Genomic DNA, 19,886 nt, shown 5'->3' with positions numbered 1-19,886 from the left:
TATGTCAGTTTGAATTGAATGAAATCCATACTCCATAAACATTGTGCGGGGGGGGGGGGGGGGGGGGGGGGGGGATGGGAGATGGGGGCATCGTTAGAATTCAGAATTCAGAATATTATCTGAATAATGTCTGGGGAAATCTGACTAGTAATTCTGCCTGCAACTCCCATCCTAGTACAGACATTGTTGGAAAACTGTTACCACTGACATTTTTCAGCAAGTTGTACTGTCGTTTTATGAAAAAGTTGTACTTTGTCACAGATTCAATTGTGAGCCCCTTTACAGACCAAAGTGAACAATACCTATTTCCTGATGTCCTACTATTACTCTCACCATCACTTGACGTGGGCTCTGCCGCCTTCATCTTCTTGAGACGTTTCAGCATGCCCCGCAGATCTGTAATACCGTACTGGAAGGCAATCTTCTCGTATTCACTCGGGTGCGCATTTTTGAGAATGGCCCAAACATCAACTTCCTCTTTCACCTGTTCCTTCTTCTTCCTAAGAGTAGGAGGAAAGAGGGAGAGAAAATGATTAACTATAATCATCCAGGGAAAACTTCACATCTAGAACAATGTTTCCCAACCCAGTCCTCAGGGACCCCAGACAGTCCACCTTTTTGCTCCTCCCAGCTCTTGGTATGTGGACTGTCTGGCAGGGAGCAAAAACATGGACTGGGTTGGGAAACACTGATCTAGAGCACAGAAAGACAAACTGTAGGTAATAATTTAAGTATTATATGAGCCAATCTTGGAAAATTACACAGTCAGGAACCTGTTTTGGAAAATGACGCAATGAGATATACAAAAATAGTACACCAGACCTAAAATCTTTTTTGGTAGCTCTTTTAGCTAATATGCACTTATGTTTGATTTTAGTATAAATCAGCATTGTTAATCTTTACTGCAATAGAAATCAATCGTGCAATATGGCAGTGGAACATCAGTTTTATCTAATGGAACATGCCAGCTATCATGATTGTCTTGGACAAAGTAGCACTTACACTGTACTTGTCATTCATTTTGTCCATTTGTAATGTTCTGCTACATGTGCCTTGGAAATAGCTTTTAAATGACTGGCTGCAGCATTTTTCTTGATTTGTTATAACTTTGCATTTTAACTCTAAGACTATAAAGGCTTGATCCTTCAATGAATGTTCTCCAATTAGTAAGAACTTGCCATATATAACCAAATAAGGTATCTCTTACCTTTTGGTTGCTTTTAAGAGAGCACTGAAATCTAGTTCACCTTCGTCTTCCCCTGCATCCCTGCAGAAATTACATTGTGGTGTTGGCAAAGAAATTAACGTGCTTTAAAAAAGTTGTGCAGATGGCTTGTCCAACACATAAAATCATGCCTGGGTAAACATGTTTAGACTTTACACACAGATACACACACACTTACGCTCTTTTAAATGCTTCAAGAATGTTTTTTTGTCCCTCCTGCTGTGCAGCTGAAAAAGGAAAATATATGTTAGCATATTTGAGATGCACAAATTTTTATAGACATTTTTCCTGATCACAGGTATGACATTCAGCCAGTCCTCTTTTGTACCAATAATTATAGTGCTGTTTCTTCAAGTGGGCTCTTCTATTATAGCCACAAGATAATCATAGACTCCTTTAATTTAATTTCACTAGATTAAAATTTCTTTTCAGCATAAATCTTGTTTACTTTTCTTATATGCTGCAGTATAACATAGGAAAAGAAAGATTGAGACTATAATAAAGGTGGAGAATTCAGAACACAGACAAACATACACACACCCACACAGATACAGCATACAACATTACCCACACGGATACAGCATTACCCACACAGATACAGTGTTACCCACACGGATACAGCGTTACCCATATGGATACAGCTTTACCTACACAGATTCAGCGTTACCCACATGGATGCAGCGTTACTCACACATATACAGCGTTACCCACACAGATACAGTGTTACCCACACGGATACAGCGTTACCCATATGGATACAGCTTTACCTACACAGATTCAGCGTTACCCACATGGATGCAGCGTTACTCACACATATACAGCGTTACCCACACAGATACAATGTTACCCACATAGATACAGCTTTACCTACACAGATACAGTGTTACTCACACGGATACAGGGTTACCCACACGGATACAGCATTACCCACAGGGATACAGCATTACCTACACAGATACAGCGTTACCCACATGGATACAGCGTTACCTACACAAATACAGCGTTAATCACACGGATACAGCGTTACCTACATGGATACAGCGTTACCTACACAGATACTGCACAGCTGAAAATACATGAATAGGGAGTTACCTACACAGATACAGCATTACCTTGATAGATACAGACTTATGTTTATGGATAGAGTGTAACCTATACAATATGGAACTACCTACGTAGAAAAAGAATTACATTCTGTTCATCATGGTAAGTAACATGGGGGGAACCTGGACTCTATGCCAGGCAGCACAGGGCCTGCTTGGTACACGGTCCATTCCAGGAATAGGGATGTGTTGCGGTTCTCATCTCTCCAGAGAGACTTTTTTAATGCAGGTTATGAGCACATACAGTTCTATAACATGATCTATAACAGCGTTTGTTAATCAAGTTCTTGGGGACCCTCAAATGATCCACGATTTTGCTCCTTCCCAATTCCCTGCCAAACATTCTACATTTATATTCCCTACCAGGAGCTGGGAGAGAGCAAACACGCGGACTGTCTGTGGGTCCCTGAGGACCGGATTGAGAAATACTGTTCTATAACATCTATACCATATTTCTACCGGTAATATTTGTATTTGTTCTGTGGACAGAAATCAACCCCGTAAGGGTCGAAGGGAAGCCCTACTGTAGAAGAGAAGGCACTTCCTGGGAGAGTTAGGGAGAGAACCGGTGACTCCCATTACTGAAAGACAGTAATGCTTTCTTGCACATCAGCCAGTTCATACTCCAACAAAAGGGGATGAAAGGAAAAGGCAGTAACTCTGTACCCCAAAACCAGTAAAATATGCGACAAATGTACTAAACACACTAGGAAGGCATATGTCATCATTAGCACACACTACCAGTCATGTGCATGCACACACACTCAAACAAGACTGTTCATTTCACCTTGCAATTTGTGATGTCAAATGGTCATTTGAACATATTTTTTCCTCTCTTTTCTTTGTAGATAAAATTTCACACAACAAAAATAAGTATGTGGCACCTTTTGGCCAAACTCTGACACATTACAGTCTTCGATAATCACACACCCCCCTCCCCCCCTCCACCATGCACTGCACTGTAGTGTAATAACACACATATTTGCTTATTTTACTCAAAATTCATGTGCATGAAATTTCTTAAAAGTGCAAAACTTGTGCTGCTACGTAGGAAGGATGTTGGTTAAACAATATAGCAAGAACAACAATAGGTGGTAAAATATGGTTTCTGATTGCTTTAATCAGCCACCCAATTTTAGACATTAATTTCAAACATGGAACTCTGTGTCTTACGTCGTTTGAGAGTAATCTGCTGAAAGTAATTTGTCTATAATTTGCCTGTGTTATAGCACAGCAAGCCTGTCCATCCATTTTCCTTAACTGCTGCTCATTTTCAGTGTCACAGGGGGCCTCAGAGGCTACAGGTGCAAGTGAAGAGCCCAGGATGGAGCACCAACCAATTACAGGGCACATTCATACACACCATTGGGCAATTTGGCAACTACAATTAAACTTGGCATGTTTTTGGACTGTGGGAGACAAGACCAACCAGAAGACACCTTATGACAACAGAGAGAACATGCAAACTCCACACAAACACAACAGTGCTAACTACTACACCACCATGTCACCCACATGAAACCATGCAATTATTAACTTGTTTGTTTGTCTTGATGACTTGATAACTACATTGTTGCCTGTTTTATTAGTTATTGTTTTTACTCTCTAAAATGAATCCTAGCTGATTGTCTGTGGTAACTTCTGTCAAACTCTTCAGAGTGTGAGGTCGCTTTATGAGCATAATTATCTTACCTTCCACACTGATCTCAAATGTACTGCTATCGCACTTGTCTTTGGCACTGATCTCACACCTGTAACCACCAGCATCGCCAGGCACCACTTTGATGATCGTCATCTCATATGTGTAGATCTGAGGGCAGCAGAAGCTTTGCAGCAGTTTTCCTCCCACAGGCAGTCACTCAATGTAATGACGTTGCTATTAAACCGTATCGCGGGAAGAGGACATTGTAAATGTCACATAACTTCTGTTTAATGACCCACGTCCCAGTGAGGGAGTATGTGATAGAAAGCCACACATGCTTCAGACCAGGGTTAACTGCATAATTATATTGAATATTAATTTACAACATGTCACTTATGTGGCTCAGTTTACATGCATTTAAAATGTTATTGGTCAATAAGAGGTTACCTTAGTGCTGTTTATAAAATGTAGCTGGAATATCACTACAGTGTATGAGAAGAATATTTAGTAACACTTTCTATGAATGCCATGTCATTAACAACCTATGAATACATCCATAATACATTATAATACATCCATAAAGTATTATAAACATGACTATAAATACACAAAAACAAATCTTTAAATATAAAAAGCAATAACCTATTATAGTGTTATTAAATGTTTTATGAAGCTGACATCTATAATGCACTACAGATACCTTCATAATGCAGTCCTTAATTTTTATACCAACCGTTATAATGCATTATGAAGGTATCTATAATGCATTATAAATGACAGCTTTAATTAACGTGTTACCAAAGACTCCTTGAATATTTCTAACCAGTATGACCCGCACCCCCATTAGTACTGTGTTCCTTGGGCAGTGATTGGTTGAGGAGCATCGCCACAGCTCTGAGCTACATTGACTGGTTGTGGTGAATGAGATCTGGGTTGCCATGTCAAACTGCCAAATCATATGTCATGTGAAATGGCATCTGGCTGTATTCTGTTCATTTAATTGTGGCCAGACCTTGGTGTTCCTATCGTAGGTCTCCTTGAACTGTAGGTGCTTGCCAGCCTTGCTGCCCAGGTCCATCCACTTTCCCTTCATCCACTTCAACACGGGCTTCCTCTGCAGGCTGGAGGAGTCCACCTTCGCCGTGAATGTAATGTCGCTCCCTGGCAGTACAGCCGCTTGTTAATGGCTCATGCGGCGAACAGTCCATCCTCAATTGGCTGATTAGAAACATTAAGATGTTGATTGGGTGGGACTGGTTACTGACCTGCAACTGCGCAGACCGTCTCTGGCTTCTGCACAAAGAGCCCAGACTGTTCTGTTGCCTCCTGGGCAGGTGCTGTAGGGGACGAGTGACAGCCAGAGGTGTTACTCACTATGACAGGATTATTAGGAAAGAGAGGCCACACATCCAGTGACTCCTCTTTCTGCAAGAACTTATATATCCAGCTAAAAATGAAGTGGAGGAACAAATGTATGTCACCAGATCTGTGAATACAGAATGTACAATGATGAGTTCAGTTTTCCATATCCAAATTAGACACCATGTGATCACTTCATGTGGAGCGAAATACATTCACCTTAACAAAAAATGCACTACGCCAAAACTGAAACAGGACAGCATATAACAGTAATAAAAACCACTATTGTGTGCCTTACTGTACTGTTCAGTCATGATTCTGTAGACCTTACAATAATGTGTTTATATCATACTTACCCTTTCTCTCATCTGTTATTTCAGATCGCAGTCAAATTGGAGAAAATACTGTATAATCTTGTATAATCTAGGGAATTGGGCAGAATTATAGCTCATTTTACCTGGGGGCAGCCATTTAGTGCAGCCTGAGGCATAAGGGCAAAGTATTTACATGTCTGACATTTTGATCAGCTGAGAGGGCAGAAAAGCTTTTTTTGGTTCAGTAACTGATTCTAGTGCCAAATGCAACAAAAAATGAAAATAGGAAACTGGGGCAGCGTGCAGCTGAACAGGTGAGGGAGCTGAGCCCGTGTCCAGAGGCTCCCGAGGCTGAAGGGAACATTCCTGTCAGTGGAGGTGGGGCCCTAAATCCCGAGGCTGTTCACCTGAGCTGCCCCGAGGAAACTCGTTGAGCCTAGATGTCATCGCTCCTTCGTCACTCTGCACGAAGCCATCAGCTAAACAAATGCAACTGAATGTTTTATCGCCGATTATAAAAAAGTGTCAATTACACACTTCTATTGAATAGTTATTTCAGTAAGAGACAACTGTGTGTTTTGTCTTCAAAATTAAAAAAAAAAAATCCCTGTGAGCCAGTTTATTTTAAGGTGATGGATGTTGTAGTGTACTTGTTAGTGTATGACCTGACCTCATTATGTCTCCACTGCTCTCCTGGCATTCCTACTCGTTTGTTGACACTTTTATTTTTTGTAACAATCATTTTCTTTTGTTTTTTTCTGAGGCCTTTAACCACAGTGCTAATGTATAAGTTCTGTAGAGCTGCAATCCATAGCTCAAACACATACTACACAGATACGCACACCGATTCAGACACAGACAAGTATGTGCGCATAACAATACCTACAGTATGCAGAGAGCTCTATGCCTCCTGTCACCGAATGTTTCGATTCTGACATGTGTAACAATGCAGTACGCAGCAGGTAGATCGGAGTGATGAGCTCACAGATATAAACAGGAATGCAGACGCATACATGCACACGTCTTTCTGAGCCTGCAGAAACTGCTTATAGATGCCGTGCAGTGGCAGGCATAGTGATTCAGACATTTTTTGTCAGTTTGTGTCACTCTGGAAGACAAGCAACCTTCATGAAAATGCACACAAATGGCGTGAGGGGGAGTGTATGTGGAGAGGAAGGTAGTCTCATGCATTAATGGTCCCTCAGCTGAAAGGTCATGCAGAGTTCAATTCCAAAACATAACCTGAGACTACAGAAGCTCATGACCTCTCATCATTACAACTTTCCCACATCCTGGTGATTCCAAGCCCAAACATTATCCACATACTGTGGTTCTACCCAAAAACATAGATTTCTCTAGAGTTATAGAAGATGACTCGTAGCACCTGACCCCGTAGCAACTGGGTCACTGAGCTTTGGGTTCCCACAGTATCAGGCTAGAGGTCGAGATATATAGCATGCAAGAGTCAGACTGTGAAGCTCACTCTGGACTATTTTCCCATACAGGTTCCTTACACACAGTCTTACACGGCTATACCATATCTTACTTGTCTTATTAGGATGACTAGATAATCCATCTCAGGAAGGACACTTTGGGCTACCTCAGGTTTTACAAGCCACTTTAAATCTGAAAGGTTTCTATGCTCGGCTAAATAGTTCAGTTCTTCTTGTATTTTGACTAGTTTGCTTACTTGATTGAAAGACTCATCCAGCTGTTTCACATTAACATTAGAAACACATGTATGACTATAGCAGACTGACCAATCAATACACAGCAAGGAGTCAGTGCTTAAGCGAAATCCATGTCCTTTTGATTGAAATGGTAGTTTATAAATCCTGTCCCGACTCAAAGTGTCCTCCCTGACATGGATTATCTGGTCACCCCATGTATTTTCGCCCTCTGAAAATGAAGGGAACCTGCTTTTAGGAAAGGAGTGGATATAGTACAAGTATGGAGGTTAAATGGACATGCTGGTGAGAAAACACATAAAACCTTCAAGTGCAATACAAAGCAAAAAGCATTTCCATTTGTGTCAAGACACAGATGTCTTATTTTGAGCACATTATGAGAAGACCCAGTGCACCGAAAAAGACAATAATGCATGGAAAAATTGAAGGTACAAGAGGAAGGGGATGATCAACAAAAAATAGATGGACTCTATCATCACAACAATGAGCATGCAGTGGGGAAGGCTGAGGACCCAGCAGAAGGCAGGTCATTCTGCATGAGGCAACATTAATGTGACAGACACCCAAATAACAATGACAATACTGTACACAAACATCAAAATTTGGGGCATCTAACTTTAGTGTTATAAATGCAATTAAAAACATTCAACACACTCCCAAAACACCCATGTAATAAAAACAGTAAGATCCTATGGTAAGGATCTTATTTTCACGGTACCTGATGGAATGCTTTCATAAGCCATAAATAAATAAAATCTCAGCATTCGCACACATACAAACAAATGCCCCAAAGAACTCATGCAAAGGATTATGTCATCCTCCTCTGTAAGTTCTGTAAGATCCACACAAACTTCCATTCCAAAAATGAAGGGCCGGTAGGCTACTTGCATCAGTTAATATCTCTTCACACGCCAACAAACTTTATTGCTATTGGTGTGTATTGTTTTGCCTCAATGACACTATAAAAAACATTAATGAGGAAATACATATTTATCATGCACTTTGGTATGTATTGCATGGTGAACACTTGTCCAGTAATCACCATAATAGTCATAATCTTTATTTCCAGTTATTCATATTCACGTTCTCTCTTCTTCACCATCTTATACATTAACTCGGCCCTTCAGTTTGCTTCCAGTCGTTAATAAAACTGAACAGACTTGTATCTAAAGAGTTGTTAGGGGATGCCGCAGCATGTTGCAATATGTGTAGAAATTAAATATCACCGTGTTTGATAGTACAGCATGAATGTGAAAGTAGTGACTAGCAGAGGCTGCACACAGATGCCTCCAGCAGTGTGAAATTATGGCCTGTAGGACAGTTTTAAAAATAAAGACCACCGTGTGTCGACTCTGCAGGCACAGACACAGGAACCCTGTAAAATATAGACAGACAGCCATGCCCTCTCTCGTCTGCCTTACCATCACCCTCTGGTACATTCTCTGAAAAAGAAAGAAAATAGTAATGATCACTCCAAAATGCAAAAGATAATGTTGCAATCTTAATTATTAGTGTAATCTTCAGGGTACATTCATACTTTCTCTCTTCATAACCACTTACTTAAATAATTATATATTTAAATATTCCGTTATATAACACTTGGTACACCCCGTGAACAGAGTTCATTAAGGCCGATTCACAGTCCCTGGGTTAATCAGCTGCATGTCTTTGGATGGTGGGAGAAAAAGACCTGAAGGAATTCATGCCAGACTGGCCCACATACGTAGGAAGGCATGACCCTGGGAATAGAGTATCCCCAAGGGCCACCTCACAAAAGTACCACAATGCACCACTGCATCTTACACTGCATTTTACAGAGATGACTATTCATTGCACAATATGCAAATACTGTATGTGCAATAAGGGGCGGCATGGTGGTACAGTGGTTAGCACTTTTGCCTCACACCTCTGGGTCCCAGGTTCAAGTCTCCGCCTGGGTCACATGTGTGCGGAGTTTGCATGTTCTCCCCATGTCGTCGTGGGGTTTCCTCCGGGTACTCCGGTTTCCCCCCACAGTCCAAAAACATGCTGAGGCCAATTGGACTTGCTAAATTGCCCCTAGGTGTGCATGTGTGAATTAATGGTGTGTGAGTGTGCCCTGTGATGGGCTGGCCCCCCATCCTGGGTTGTTCCCTGCCTCGTGTCCATTGCTGATAGGCTCCGGACCCCCCGCGACCCAATAGGATAAGCGGTTTGGAAAATGGATGGATGGATGCATGTGCTATAGCCTATGACATATTGCCACTTATCCCCCCTGCACTTTACGTTATGTTATTGTTACATAGTCTGTCTCTTTATCATTTAATTCAATCAGGATATATTGTTTGCTTCTGTACATTGCTTACCTTTTGTATTTATTGTTTGCTTTGTGTTCTTGATTGCATCGGCTTTGAAAGTCACTACCATGATCTTATTGTGCGGAACACAATGACAGTGACACCTTTGAATATGAATCTTTGGATCTGGAGTCTGAGCCACTAAGTTACCCTGTTCTTCCTGAAAGGATCGGAAATGAGGTTAAGTAGTACAGACAGGTAAATAGGAATCCAGCTGAGATGTGAAGTGATGGAGCAGAACCTCATTTTGTTTTTTAGCCTATTTAAAATGTAATTATTTATATAATACCCCAAATATGCAATGTTTCACTAGCAGAGTTATTGCGCTTATTAGCCAATTTAAAAAATTTATTTCAATTGTAGTTACTTGTCAATTTCTGTTTTATTTAATGTGTCATACACACCTAAAACCTCAATACACTTCTCACAACATCTATCCTATGGATGCTAGCAGGGGTTTAGTTGTCTATTCATCCACTATATTTCATCCACTAAATTGTCCTTCTGTTATTTACTTGGGTGTTTCCATATTAATCATATAAAGGAAACTTGACTTTCTAGTCTCACCTTCAACGTCTTGAGTTTACCTCAGCATACTATTTTATGACACATTTTGAATATATTTCAATCAATTGTGTAAGTAAAACTTAAAGGTTAGTAGATACAGCACAAATGATGATTGCAGAGACAAAGAACTGAATATACATTTTAAAAATAGCAATTTCGCAACCAGGTTATTTCATTGCTCATTTAGATCTTTGGAAACGGAAAAATTGCCAAATATACAGTATAGTGTTATTCGGAACCGTGCTCCATTGCAACAGAAGCATCAATTTTTTCAAAGCATCTGTTTCTCCTTCAGTCGTCATATTCTCTCTTGAGCACACAGAATAGGACCCCTGCTGGACAGGGTGATGCACATATGTATGAGCTAACGTCAGCATGCAGGAAGCATGATGATGACAAACACTGAACCTTCTGCAAATGCTACATATAAATAGAAAATTGAGAATATAAATGTAAATATTACGTTGAAATATTATTTTAATAAAAACTTAATATTACAGGTAAGAGATAAGTAATAATTTGAAAAATATGTCATAATTTGATTCATTTTGGATTGAATTTCAATTTTGACATATCTCATTTTTAAATAGCCATAAATTTGCTTCATTCTGAGACCCTCTGTATACCTATTTTGACAGTATTAAAAATAAAGGACCATCTGTGCCCCTCAACGATTTTCAACTTCTTTAATAACAACTAAATAAACAAAATGTCTTCAGCAGGGCATTGTTGACAATCACAATGCACATACAGGTAGATTTATTCAGGTGAAACGGTGGCTGTATATTACCATTATTTCGTAAACATGCGTGTGTGTTTGTTCCGTTACGTACTTATGTCCCCTCTGAGGTCGCTGTTGGCTGCAATCCCAGCCGAATAAAGAGATCAATGGAAATGTAAACGTGAAGTAAAGTTAAAAATGGGAGTCGCACCCGACTGCTCTGTGACACAATGCAATACAGTCAGGAGATGAAGCCTAATTTAGCACTGCATGTCTCGGGACGGGGAAACCTCATGTCATGCGCTCAGGACACCGCTGTCCCGATGCTCTGACGCAGGCCTCTGAAACCGATGCAGTCAGCTGTGAAATTTTGTTGATACCAGACAATCTGCCTTCGGACAAATTCAGCTTGGCTGACATAGGTACGCTTTTCACGGATTTTCACTTATGTAGGGAGAAGATCGCGGCTAATTTGTCGTGCTAAGATTGCGGAGCCTTTTGCGATGGTGAAAATCTGTGATTCCACGATCGAAGCTTGAAGGTATGAGAGCAAAAAAAAAAAAAACACTTCCTGCTAACCAGTACTAAACTAATTAGTATTAATTAAACAGCAAAATATTTGCAAGAAACCTTACAGCTTAAAAACATAATATATGGATAACCTATATTATATTTAAAATATAGTATTGTTATATATGCTATTTAGCATTATTTATTATAAAAATCATCACATGAATAGGACCATTTCAGAATCAGGTTGATCAGAAATTGCTATGAGGGTAAAAAAAAAAAAACACACTTATTTGATGTAGCTGTGCAATTGTGACAAAGCATGTAAATGAAAATCCAAGTTCATGTCATTGCGAAGAGCAGAAAAGCTGCCGTCCAAATGTCAGTGCTGACTTAGCAGTCAGGGATAAGGGCAGGAGGGCAGGACATTAGCTGGCTTCCTGTCAGTATTCTGCACGCCGTTATAAGACACCATTCCTAGACTGTTACTTATATTTAGCAGCCTAATGACACCTCTCATTATGAGAAGCTTTACAACTAGCTTTACATTTTTCAGCTAATCTAAAGCCCTTAGTTGTCCTGAACATTAAAGAGCCTCTTTTTAAATTTGGTATTTAGCGTGAGGTCCCTGGCTGCATCCTCCAGGTCAGTGTCGTAAGAACATTTGCAGAAAACGCCAGTGACCACATGGTTTATTCCTGAGGGCTCAAGGACTATCTGTGTGCAAAGTGATAATCTGCTGTGATTGGATCATATTCCATGGTGTTGCACTTCTGTCATGTTACGGTTATCTACATAAATATCTTTTTTTGGAAGTAAGAGACTCTTCCTCATCTGTAGAGAGTGATCAATATCTGGAAGTTGTATTAAATTCCCATTTGCTGTTGTGTCATCCTTACGAACTCATGTCATTAAGACTTCACCGGAAACTCAGGATAAAGCATAAGAACTTCAACACGCAGAAGCTAGGACGCGATGAACTGTGCCGTTGTTTTAAGCATCATTTTATCATTTTCTGACATGCTGAGTGGTCTCAGTTTTCCCCAATGACTTTGTGGTTAGTTTCTTAAATAGCCTACAGTCACATGACAGCAGTGCATGAATGAAAGCCATTAAAAAACACAACAGTCCTGTGCACAACATATGAATTCAAACAAGCATTTTTACATGTCAAAATTCAGAAAAATATAGGAAATGCAGTTAAAGCAATTTTTTTTTAGTTTTCCCAAAACTCACATAACCCTATGCTGCATGGCGACCCAGATGATGGTATCATGAGTGATGTGTTAATTAACTGTCCAGTGTCCAATTTCAAGATATTGGCATATATCACCCACACTTAGCCAACTCGGAATCAGTCACAAGTAGTTTTACGCTTTTATATTATTTTATTATATATCATTTTATATTATTCTGTGAAGCAGAACCATTATTGTGGAACTTCCGTTAAAAAAAAAAAAACTGAAAAAAGTTCAATATTTGTAGAAGTTTATGCTGTCATACATGAAGACATGCATAAACTTTCAGACAGAGATTAACATTTTTCTTTTTAGAATTTTGGATTTAAAATTTTTCGGATTGCGGATGAAATACATTACTATGTGAATACTTTGCTATACATGCAATGAGGTCATTTTTTATCCATGCAATATGAGTTTGCATGATTCTGACAGGTCTTGACAGGTGTCTATGAAGGAGCAATACTTGGACAGTGATTCCATGGGTGTGTTTTGGCAGCACTAGATGGTACGGTTAAGCTGTCCATTAAATCACTAGATGGATTTACAGTTGTGCGGATAAGATTTACAAGGCTAATGTAAAGCAATCCAGGCAGACTTCAAAAACAAACTAAAAAGGAGATGGATGTTTAAAGAAAGAAATGAGAGCAATTGCAAAGATAAGACAGTACTGATGTCTGCAAAGTAAAAGAGATCAAGGCAGTTTTTATGAAATTCCCAATGAAAGGTACTTAATAATAGTGAAAAACCACTGATTAAATAAATAGGAGTTAAGACTGAAATTTCAGAAGAGACAGAAATGTAACATAAGACAGTGGTGAGGTGCAGACTGTCACCTTGTTATTACAGATTGTCGAAATGATGATACAGGTTATGACCGGGAGACATTTCACCTTAACAGCTACCAATGCTTAGAGGAAGGTGGAGAGATGCAGCAAATTGGGCAGAATGCTCAAGGTGACAGGCTGAGCACCAGAGGTCACATTTGTTGTGAAACGTTATTCTCCATATCCAAACTGCGGCTAAAAGTGGAGAGTGCAGGAATGAATTATTACCATTATTAAATAAGGAAAACAGATAGACAAGCGACAGACCTGGAATAAATATACTTGCTGGAGCAGAGACGTTTCAAATTTATTACTGATGGGGATGCATGTGATATTGGAATAAAACCTGATATCCTAGGATATAAAATTACATCAGGCAAGGTGCCTGGATGTGACACCAAGGAAAGATGCGAGGTGAGTGAGAAGGGTTAGAGGGCAAAGGTCAAAGGAGCAGATGGATGCCAAAAAAGTTCCTTTGAAACGGAAAGCAAGGGAAGGGCAAAGCAGGGGAAAATTAATGGAGGTCAGGCTGCTGGCAAATACCATGAAAACGAGAAGATGTGAATGGGGAGAGTCAGGTGCTATCATTAGCTTACGAGGCTAACTGTGTTATGTTCTTTGCCATACATACATGGAAATAATAAAATAGCATAGCGCATACTTTAATATGCAATGTGTTAAATATATAGGTTCATTTAAAATGTCGAGATGCTTTCAGCTTAGAGTATTATTCAGCAGCCCAAATGTACAGTAAGAAAGACTTGTATTATGCTAATGAGTCATTCGGTTTCATTTTCATTAAAATGAAAATGCTGTCTTCTGAAGAGTGTTGGAACATGGCTGCATGATAGATTTGGAGTCAATGGACCACAGTGCTATACGAGAGCTATGTGCCACTTCAGGCTAAGGTTAGCGTGAGCTTGAAGGTCATAGCAGGAACGTAATGGGTGGGTGCGGTGGAACAGTAAGGTAATATAATAGCTAGGAGGGCGAAGTGGAGAAGACACGCGACCATTTGACTGTCAAGGAAAAAGGAGGAAAAAGAAATTAGCTTGCAAAGTTTTATTCAATGACTGAGAGAACGACTTTGGTAACCGTTAGGCAGTATAGAAGTATGCAATGGCAATTTAGAAGGACTTAATACGCTTGACTATTCCTGGTATTAAAGTCAAGAGGACTGTTAGAAAACTTTCGTATTATATTGTAACATGAATGTGTGTTTGTGACGATCAGGTGCATGATGGGAAACGGTAGGGCAGGGATAAAAGGCAGCCCCGATGCTGTAGGAAAAAAGAGAAAGAGGGATGGTCACACCCAGTGCAGCAGAGCCCTTGTTTAACGGACAGCCGCCTCATTCCTTCCATATGCCCTCACATTCGCTCCGCCCGCCATTCTCAGGTTTCCGTCAGCGTGCTGATTTACAGTGACATCAGATCTCTGCAGTTAAAAAGGAGCAGATGGCTCATCGGGGGAGGAAGCCAGTCATATTTTTCCCTTTCTGATGTAAACATTTCTATAAAAAGCCATTCAATTTGTATTAAACGTTACGTCGTTTCCATCACAGGTTTTAGTGAATGTATTACACTGAATATGGTGTCAATGTACATTGAAATATGGATCTCGGAATGTATGCTTTTAATATTCTACACTGAAAAAAATTTTAATAAAAAAACCTCAAAATACTTCATCTAAAAGTATTCACCCCTTAATATTAGCAATGGTAAAGGAATCTCTACCTTTGCACATCATTCACCTTCAGAATTTGTATCATCTTGATTGAAATCCACCTGTTTGTACCACCTGATTAAAGTTTCAGTTAAAGGACCATTCATATTGAATACACTTGTCTATGTTGAATAATACACATATATATCAGAAGGTCCCATCATTGAGCATTTGATATGCTGTCATGTGAAGCAAAAAAGCCTTTCCAATGTGAGTGTGAGTGGACAAACACTCACCGCTCTGTGGCCATCAAATATCAAGACACAGAAGGCACATAAACCTACCCAGAATCTTCACCAAACAAATCCTTCAAAGTACTAAGAAAAATCAGCACACATTAGAAAAAGCCAAACCTCCAACATCTACATGTATCTATCTAATGACTCACATGGATGAAATTGTGAAAAAGCCAATTAAATTCAAGTTCAGATACCATATATACCTAACCATTAATCAAAAGTTCCCTGGAGGACACTGTTTGACAAAAATTAATTTGAATTTCTCTGTCATTATTATGCAAAACGTAGGAGACTCTCAAACAATGTGGGAAAAAAAACTGTAGGCTAATCAAACACAATTAGAGTTCTATTTTTTTCCTTTACCAAATGTTACATCTAGCAAGATCTTATCTGACAACCTCAGTGCCATTCTTATATGTAGTGGTGGCAGAATCATGAGCAGGAGCTGCTTGAATGGAAGGAATTGAAGGGTTGGTGGATGGAGCAAACACCACACTACCAATAGACCATTAAGTAAACAAGGTCAAAGTGGAACACTATTCAAAGGTCTTGTGGGAACAAAGATTTGCTTGCAGCAGGACAATGACACCATAGAGTTTGGAAAGACCAAGACAATGGCCAGAATTGAGTGCCAGGAATTTTCTTGCTGCAGAACCTTTAAAACAAAACCTAAATTTTTGTGAATCACTCCATCCATGGTAATGCTAACACTCTAACCTCTTGATGAAGGTCAAGGCTTGCATGAGGAGAGGTTGCAGTCCTTCCCCGGCAGCACAGGCAGGTCAGTACATTGTAGATCACATATAAGCACATGCAAATTGTAGATATCAATTAGCTTAACTTGCATGCCTTTGGACTGCAGGAAGAAACCAGCAAATCTGGATGAAACCCAAATGACATGGGGAGAGCAGGTAGGCTCCACCCACTCAGAGAGAAGCCATCATTTAAGAAAACACAATATTACAATTTCCAGCAATAGGACATGTTGACTTGTTAGGAAATAATCTAATAATGCCGGTGATTCAAGATGTTTTATTGACCGTGTGCAAAAAGTGCATTGGGGTGCTTATTTGTTCAATCACATCCAACACATTGAACAACTAACAGTCTACAAATAAAAAAACATAAACAGACAATAGGTGTAATAGCACAGTGAGAACATGTGAACTAGTAAGAACTTCATTGCTGCTATTTGTCTAAACTTATGCTAAAAAGTGGCTTTTGGGTGATATACAATGTACAAGCTCCAAGCAATGAAAGTCCCAAGAATAGTGCATTGCCTCTGGTGTAAGTGAAACTGTTGAAATGCCGCAGTGAGTGACCCCCCACCCGCCAGTGCTGGGTGCTGATAGTGCATTCCAGTGCTGGCCAGGAGCCTCAATGTGTTTGCAGTCTACCCAAATGAACCAGACAATTCAAATTAGCGCTTGACAGAACGTATCGATTTTCTGTTGCATTTCAGTCAATTGTTGTTACATTGAACAACCAAGTACCTAAAGACTTGTTCGAATTAAATTCAATTTATATATGTGTTTTCTAAATAACTGAAGAAGACCATGTATTCTAATACAGTTTTAACTATATGCCTTTTCTAAGTGCATGCATAGTCTAAGTGTTATTTTATCCATGTTCCACAATATTGTAACTTAGCCCAAACATCATGTTATAACAGTATATTTCTTCAGATGTAATATAATTCTGCCAAAACCTAGCAACCGTCGCCAGGCTGTAAAAAATATTCACACCCTCAAAACGAATGAAATATGAACCAATCATGCGGCAGCTGCAGATTAGAACAGACTTCTACTGGATTTCTCGCAGAATGTTTTCCGGAATTGTCCTCTTTTGATACTAATGGAAAGATGGAATGAAACTCTTCTCCTACTTGACACAGAGTAAGTCAGATTTGTCACGACATCATAATTCTATTAACCCTGTCATTCTATTAAGTTTCGCGGCAACCATTTATGAATTTTAGCAAAAGACAATGACCACACCTCAAAATACAGCTTGGTAGGTGTTGTGTTTTAGCACAGATACAGTATGTTATTTTGTTAAGTGTCTATAATTGCTTTTGAAGCTGTAAATATATTTCCCTTCCAACACCTTGCAGCGAGTTGTAAAACGCTGTGATACTTCCCACTTGCCAGTATTTCCTTACTTAGCACAGCTTGCTTTGCAATAAGTAAGCAGACTTTGCACCATCCCAAATATCTCACTTACTAAAGCCCTACTAAACAGAAAGTTCTTCTGCAAGTAACACAGCATTTCTCCCCGATTTTCTAAATACTTCATAGTTAGAGGAGAACTGGGTAAGCACTTTGATACCCTGTACTGTCAAGTGATGTGGATTTAACACTTAATTTTGACATGATGCTTAGACATTTGTATTGCTCATCTCCTAATCCTTGACCTAATCCTTATATAGATTAGAATACCATACTGATTAACTATTAGGGGAAGGCAGTCTACTGTATTTTTTTTCCAGAAAACCCACACAAATGGTGTATAGATACATAGAAACAGCATATTAACATTATTTTGGCCGAACCTCAATATACAAGACTCACTGATTCATTTGCCAACTCACAGCTGATTAATGGGCTTGCTGTCACTGGAACACTGTCCATCACACCTTAAAATGACACACTCCAAAAAAACTGGCAAAAATGAACACTTAGTAATACTATGAACATGCCAGCACTAACAAAAGTCTGTTTCTAGTATATTCCATTGCTGTAAATGACACCTCTGCATGAGCTGGCAAACAGTGAAGGCTCCTATATAATTGAGATTACTGCAAAGTATATATAAAAAACAAATTCTAGCATAAATGAGTATGTTTTAGGAGCTTTTACTAAAAAAAATGATTGCTAAGCAGTTTTTGAGGGGAAAATGAAAAAGCTACCCAGTGAACAGGAAGCAAAAAGTGGATATATTATCAAACTCACAAATTCCAACACTGATATGCACTGCAAATTCATGAGTGTAATAGTATCCATTTCCAGAATGTAGCAGGTATTATCAACAGGTATTTTGCCAGTCACTTCAAAGAAATTAATCTTATTTTTCTAAGTGATGTTTCTGTATTCTCATCAAAACAATGTCCTGTACTTTTTTCAATTATATCAATGTTTGCTAACAAATACAAATGTATTTTTTTTTCTATTTTTATCAGTAAAAAAAACATTGGTCATTATTACTCAAGTTATGAAGTCGGTTAGAGTGTTGAATAGTCTTCCTTTAATTTAAAGTTTCCTTTAAATCATAGCTTGATAAGATTTTAACAACTCAAAATAAAGATAAGGGGCTTATAGTTGAGCTATAAGTTGAGTTCTCCCCAGACGAGCTTGGCCAAATGGCCTCCTCTCGTTTGTAAATGTCTTAGGTTCCTATGTTCTTGAATTAAAACAACTTTTAAAATCTTATAGAATTACAAGTATTTCAAAATTCTAAGTATAATACGCCTTTATACATAGCAGCATATGAGAATAAGTCAGCTCGTTTAATATCTGTCATAACTTATGTGCTGTATAATAATGAAATGACAGGCAACAAATGTGATTTTCGCAGTCTCCTGCCGTACAGCAGCTTATGACAGTTGTCACAAGTGTCATGACAGCTGCCACTATCTCTGCTAAGGCAAACAATAAGCTTATTGAAATGGTTAGGGACGAAAATAACGCAAAAATAACTTTTTGAACAAAGTCTGAATGGTTGCATGATTATTATTATCATTTTTGTTATTACGGGATTCGTCTATGTGTTTGTAAATGATTTGGCAGCCTAAGAATGTAACCCTACCTGCTTTCTTCGCTTCTGGCATGGCTGCGTATGTCTCTCCTTTGCTTCCCCTTCCTCCTCTCCTCTGTGTATCTGGGCTTCCTTCGCTTTTCCCTTTTATTACTGTCACTTGTTTCCCCCTTGACACACGCCCTTCCGCCCTTCCCGCCCTCCCTCCCTCCCTCACTCATCCCCCACCCAAAAAAAAAAAAAAAAACTTTTGGTTTCTTGCCCCCCTAAGGCATGGTGGAAGGTGTCACTTGAAACTCATACAAGCTTTCCAAAAAAAGAGGGAAAGAGGCAGGATTATGCGATGGCAAAAGAGTGAGGGAGTGGGTGAATGAGAGCATCACTGTCATATGGAGAGGAGCAGACTGCCAAACACTGGTGAATAGCCTGACTGTAGATTTGGCATTTGGTCCCACATAATGACACTGAATCACAGAAAGTTGTTTTTTTTCCATGAGGACCTTTATTCGGTTTTAAAATGCTTTAAAAATGCATAAAGATAAAATCGAAGCCATTAATTCACCTTGAGAAGGAACATGGATCACTTGGAAATAAGGTCCCTTTCACAAAGACTTGACCTCAGTCTGCTAGGCATTACAT

At 39.3% G+C, this 19,886-nt stretch overlaps 1 protein-coding gene across 1 annotated transcript in view; it reads right to left on the bottom strand.

Moving 5' to 3' along the window:
- LOC125743007 (myosin-binding protein C, fast-type-like) overlaps positions 1–19,432 on the bottom strand; it is a 38,581-nt gene extending 19,149 nt beyond the window's left edge. Inside the window, exons 1-8 of the mRNA XM_049015567.1 lie at positions 19,299–19,432; positions 8,753–8,773; positions 5,236–5,307; positions 4,983–5,131; positions 4,021–4,138; positions 1,404–1,452; positions 1,208–1,267; positions 334–500 (exon numbers count right to left, since the gene is read on the bottom strand). Of these exons, the coding sequence (XP_048871524.1) occupies positions 334–500; positions 1,208–1,267; positions 1,404–1,452; positions 4,021–4,138; positions 4,983–5,131; positions 5,236–5,307; positions 8,753–8,773; positions 19,299–19,320 (658 nt within the window). The 5' untranslated portion in view covers positions 19,321–19,432. The remainder of the gene's footprint in view (positions 1–333; positions 501–1,207; positions 1,268–1,403; positions 1,453–4,020; positions 4,139–4,982; positions 5,132–5,235; positions 5,308–8,752; positions 8,774–19,298) is intronic.
- Between the last annotated feature and the right edge of the window lie 454 nt (positions 19,433–19,886).

This window comes from Brienomyrus brachyistius, chromosome 5, assembly GCF_023856365.1.
Source record: "Brienomyrus brachyistius isolate T26 chromosome 5, BBRACH_0.4, whole genome shotgun sequence".
In the NCBI taxonomy this organism is placed as follows: domain Eukaryota; kingdom Metazoa; phylum Chordata; class Actinopteri; order Osteoglossiformes; family Mormyridae; genus Brienomyrus; species Brienomyrus brachyistius.
Note: the sequence above shows the minus strand (reverse complement) of the source record. Positions and strands in the feature narration are given on the sequence as shown.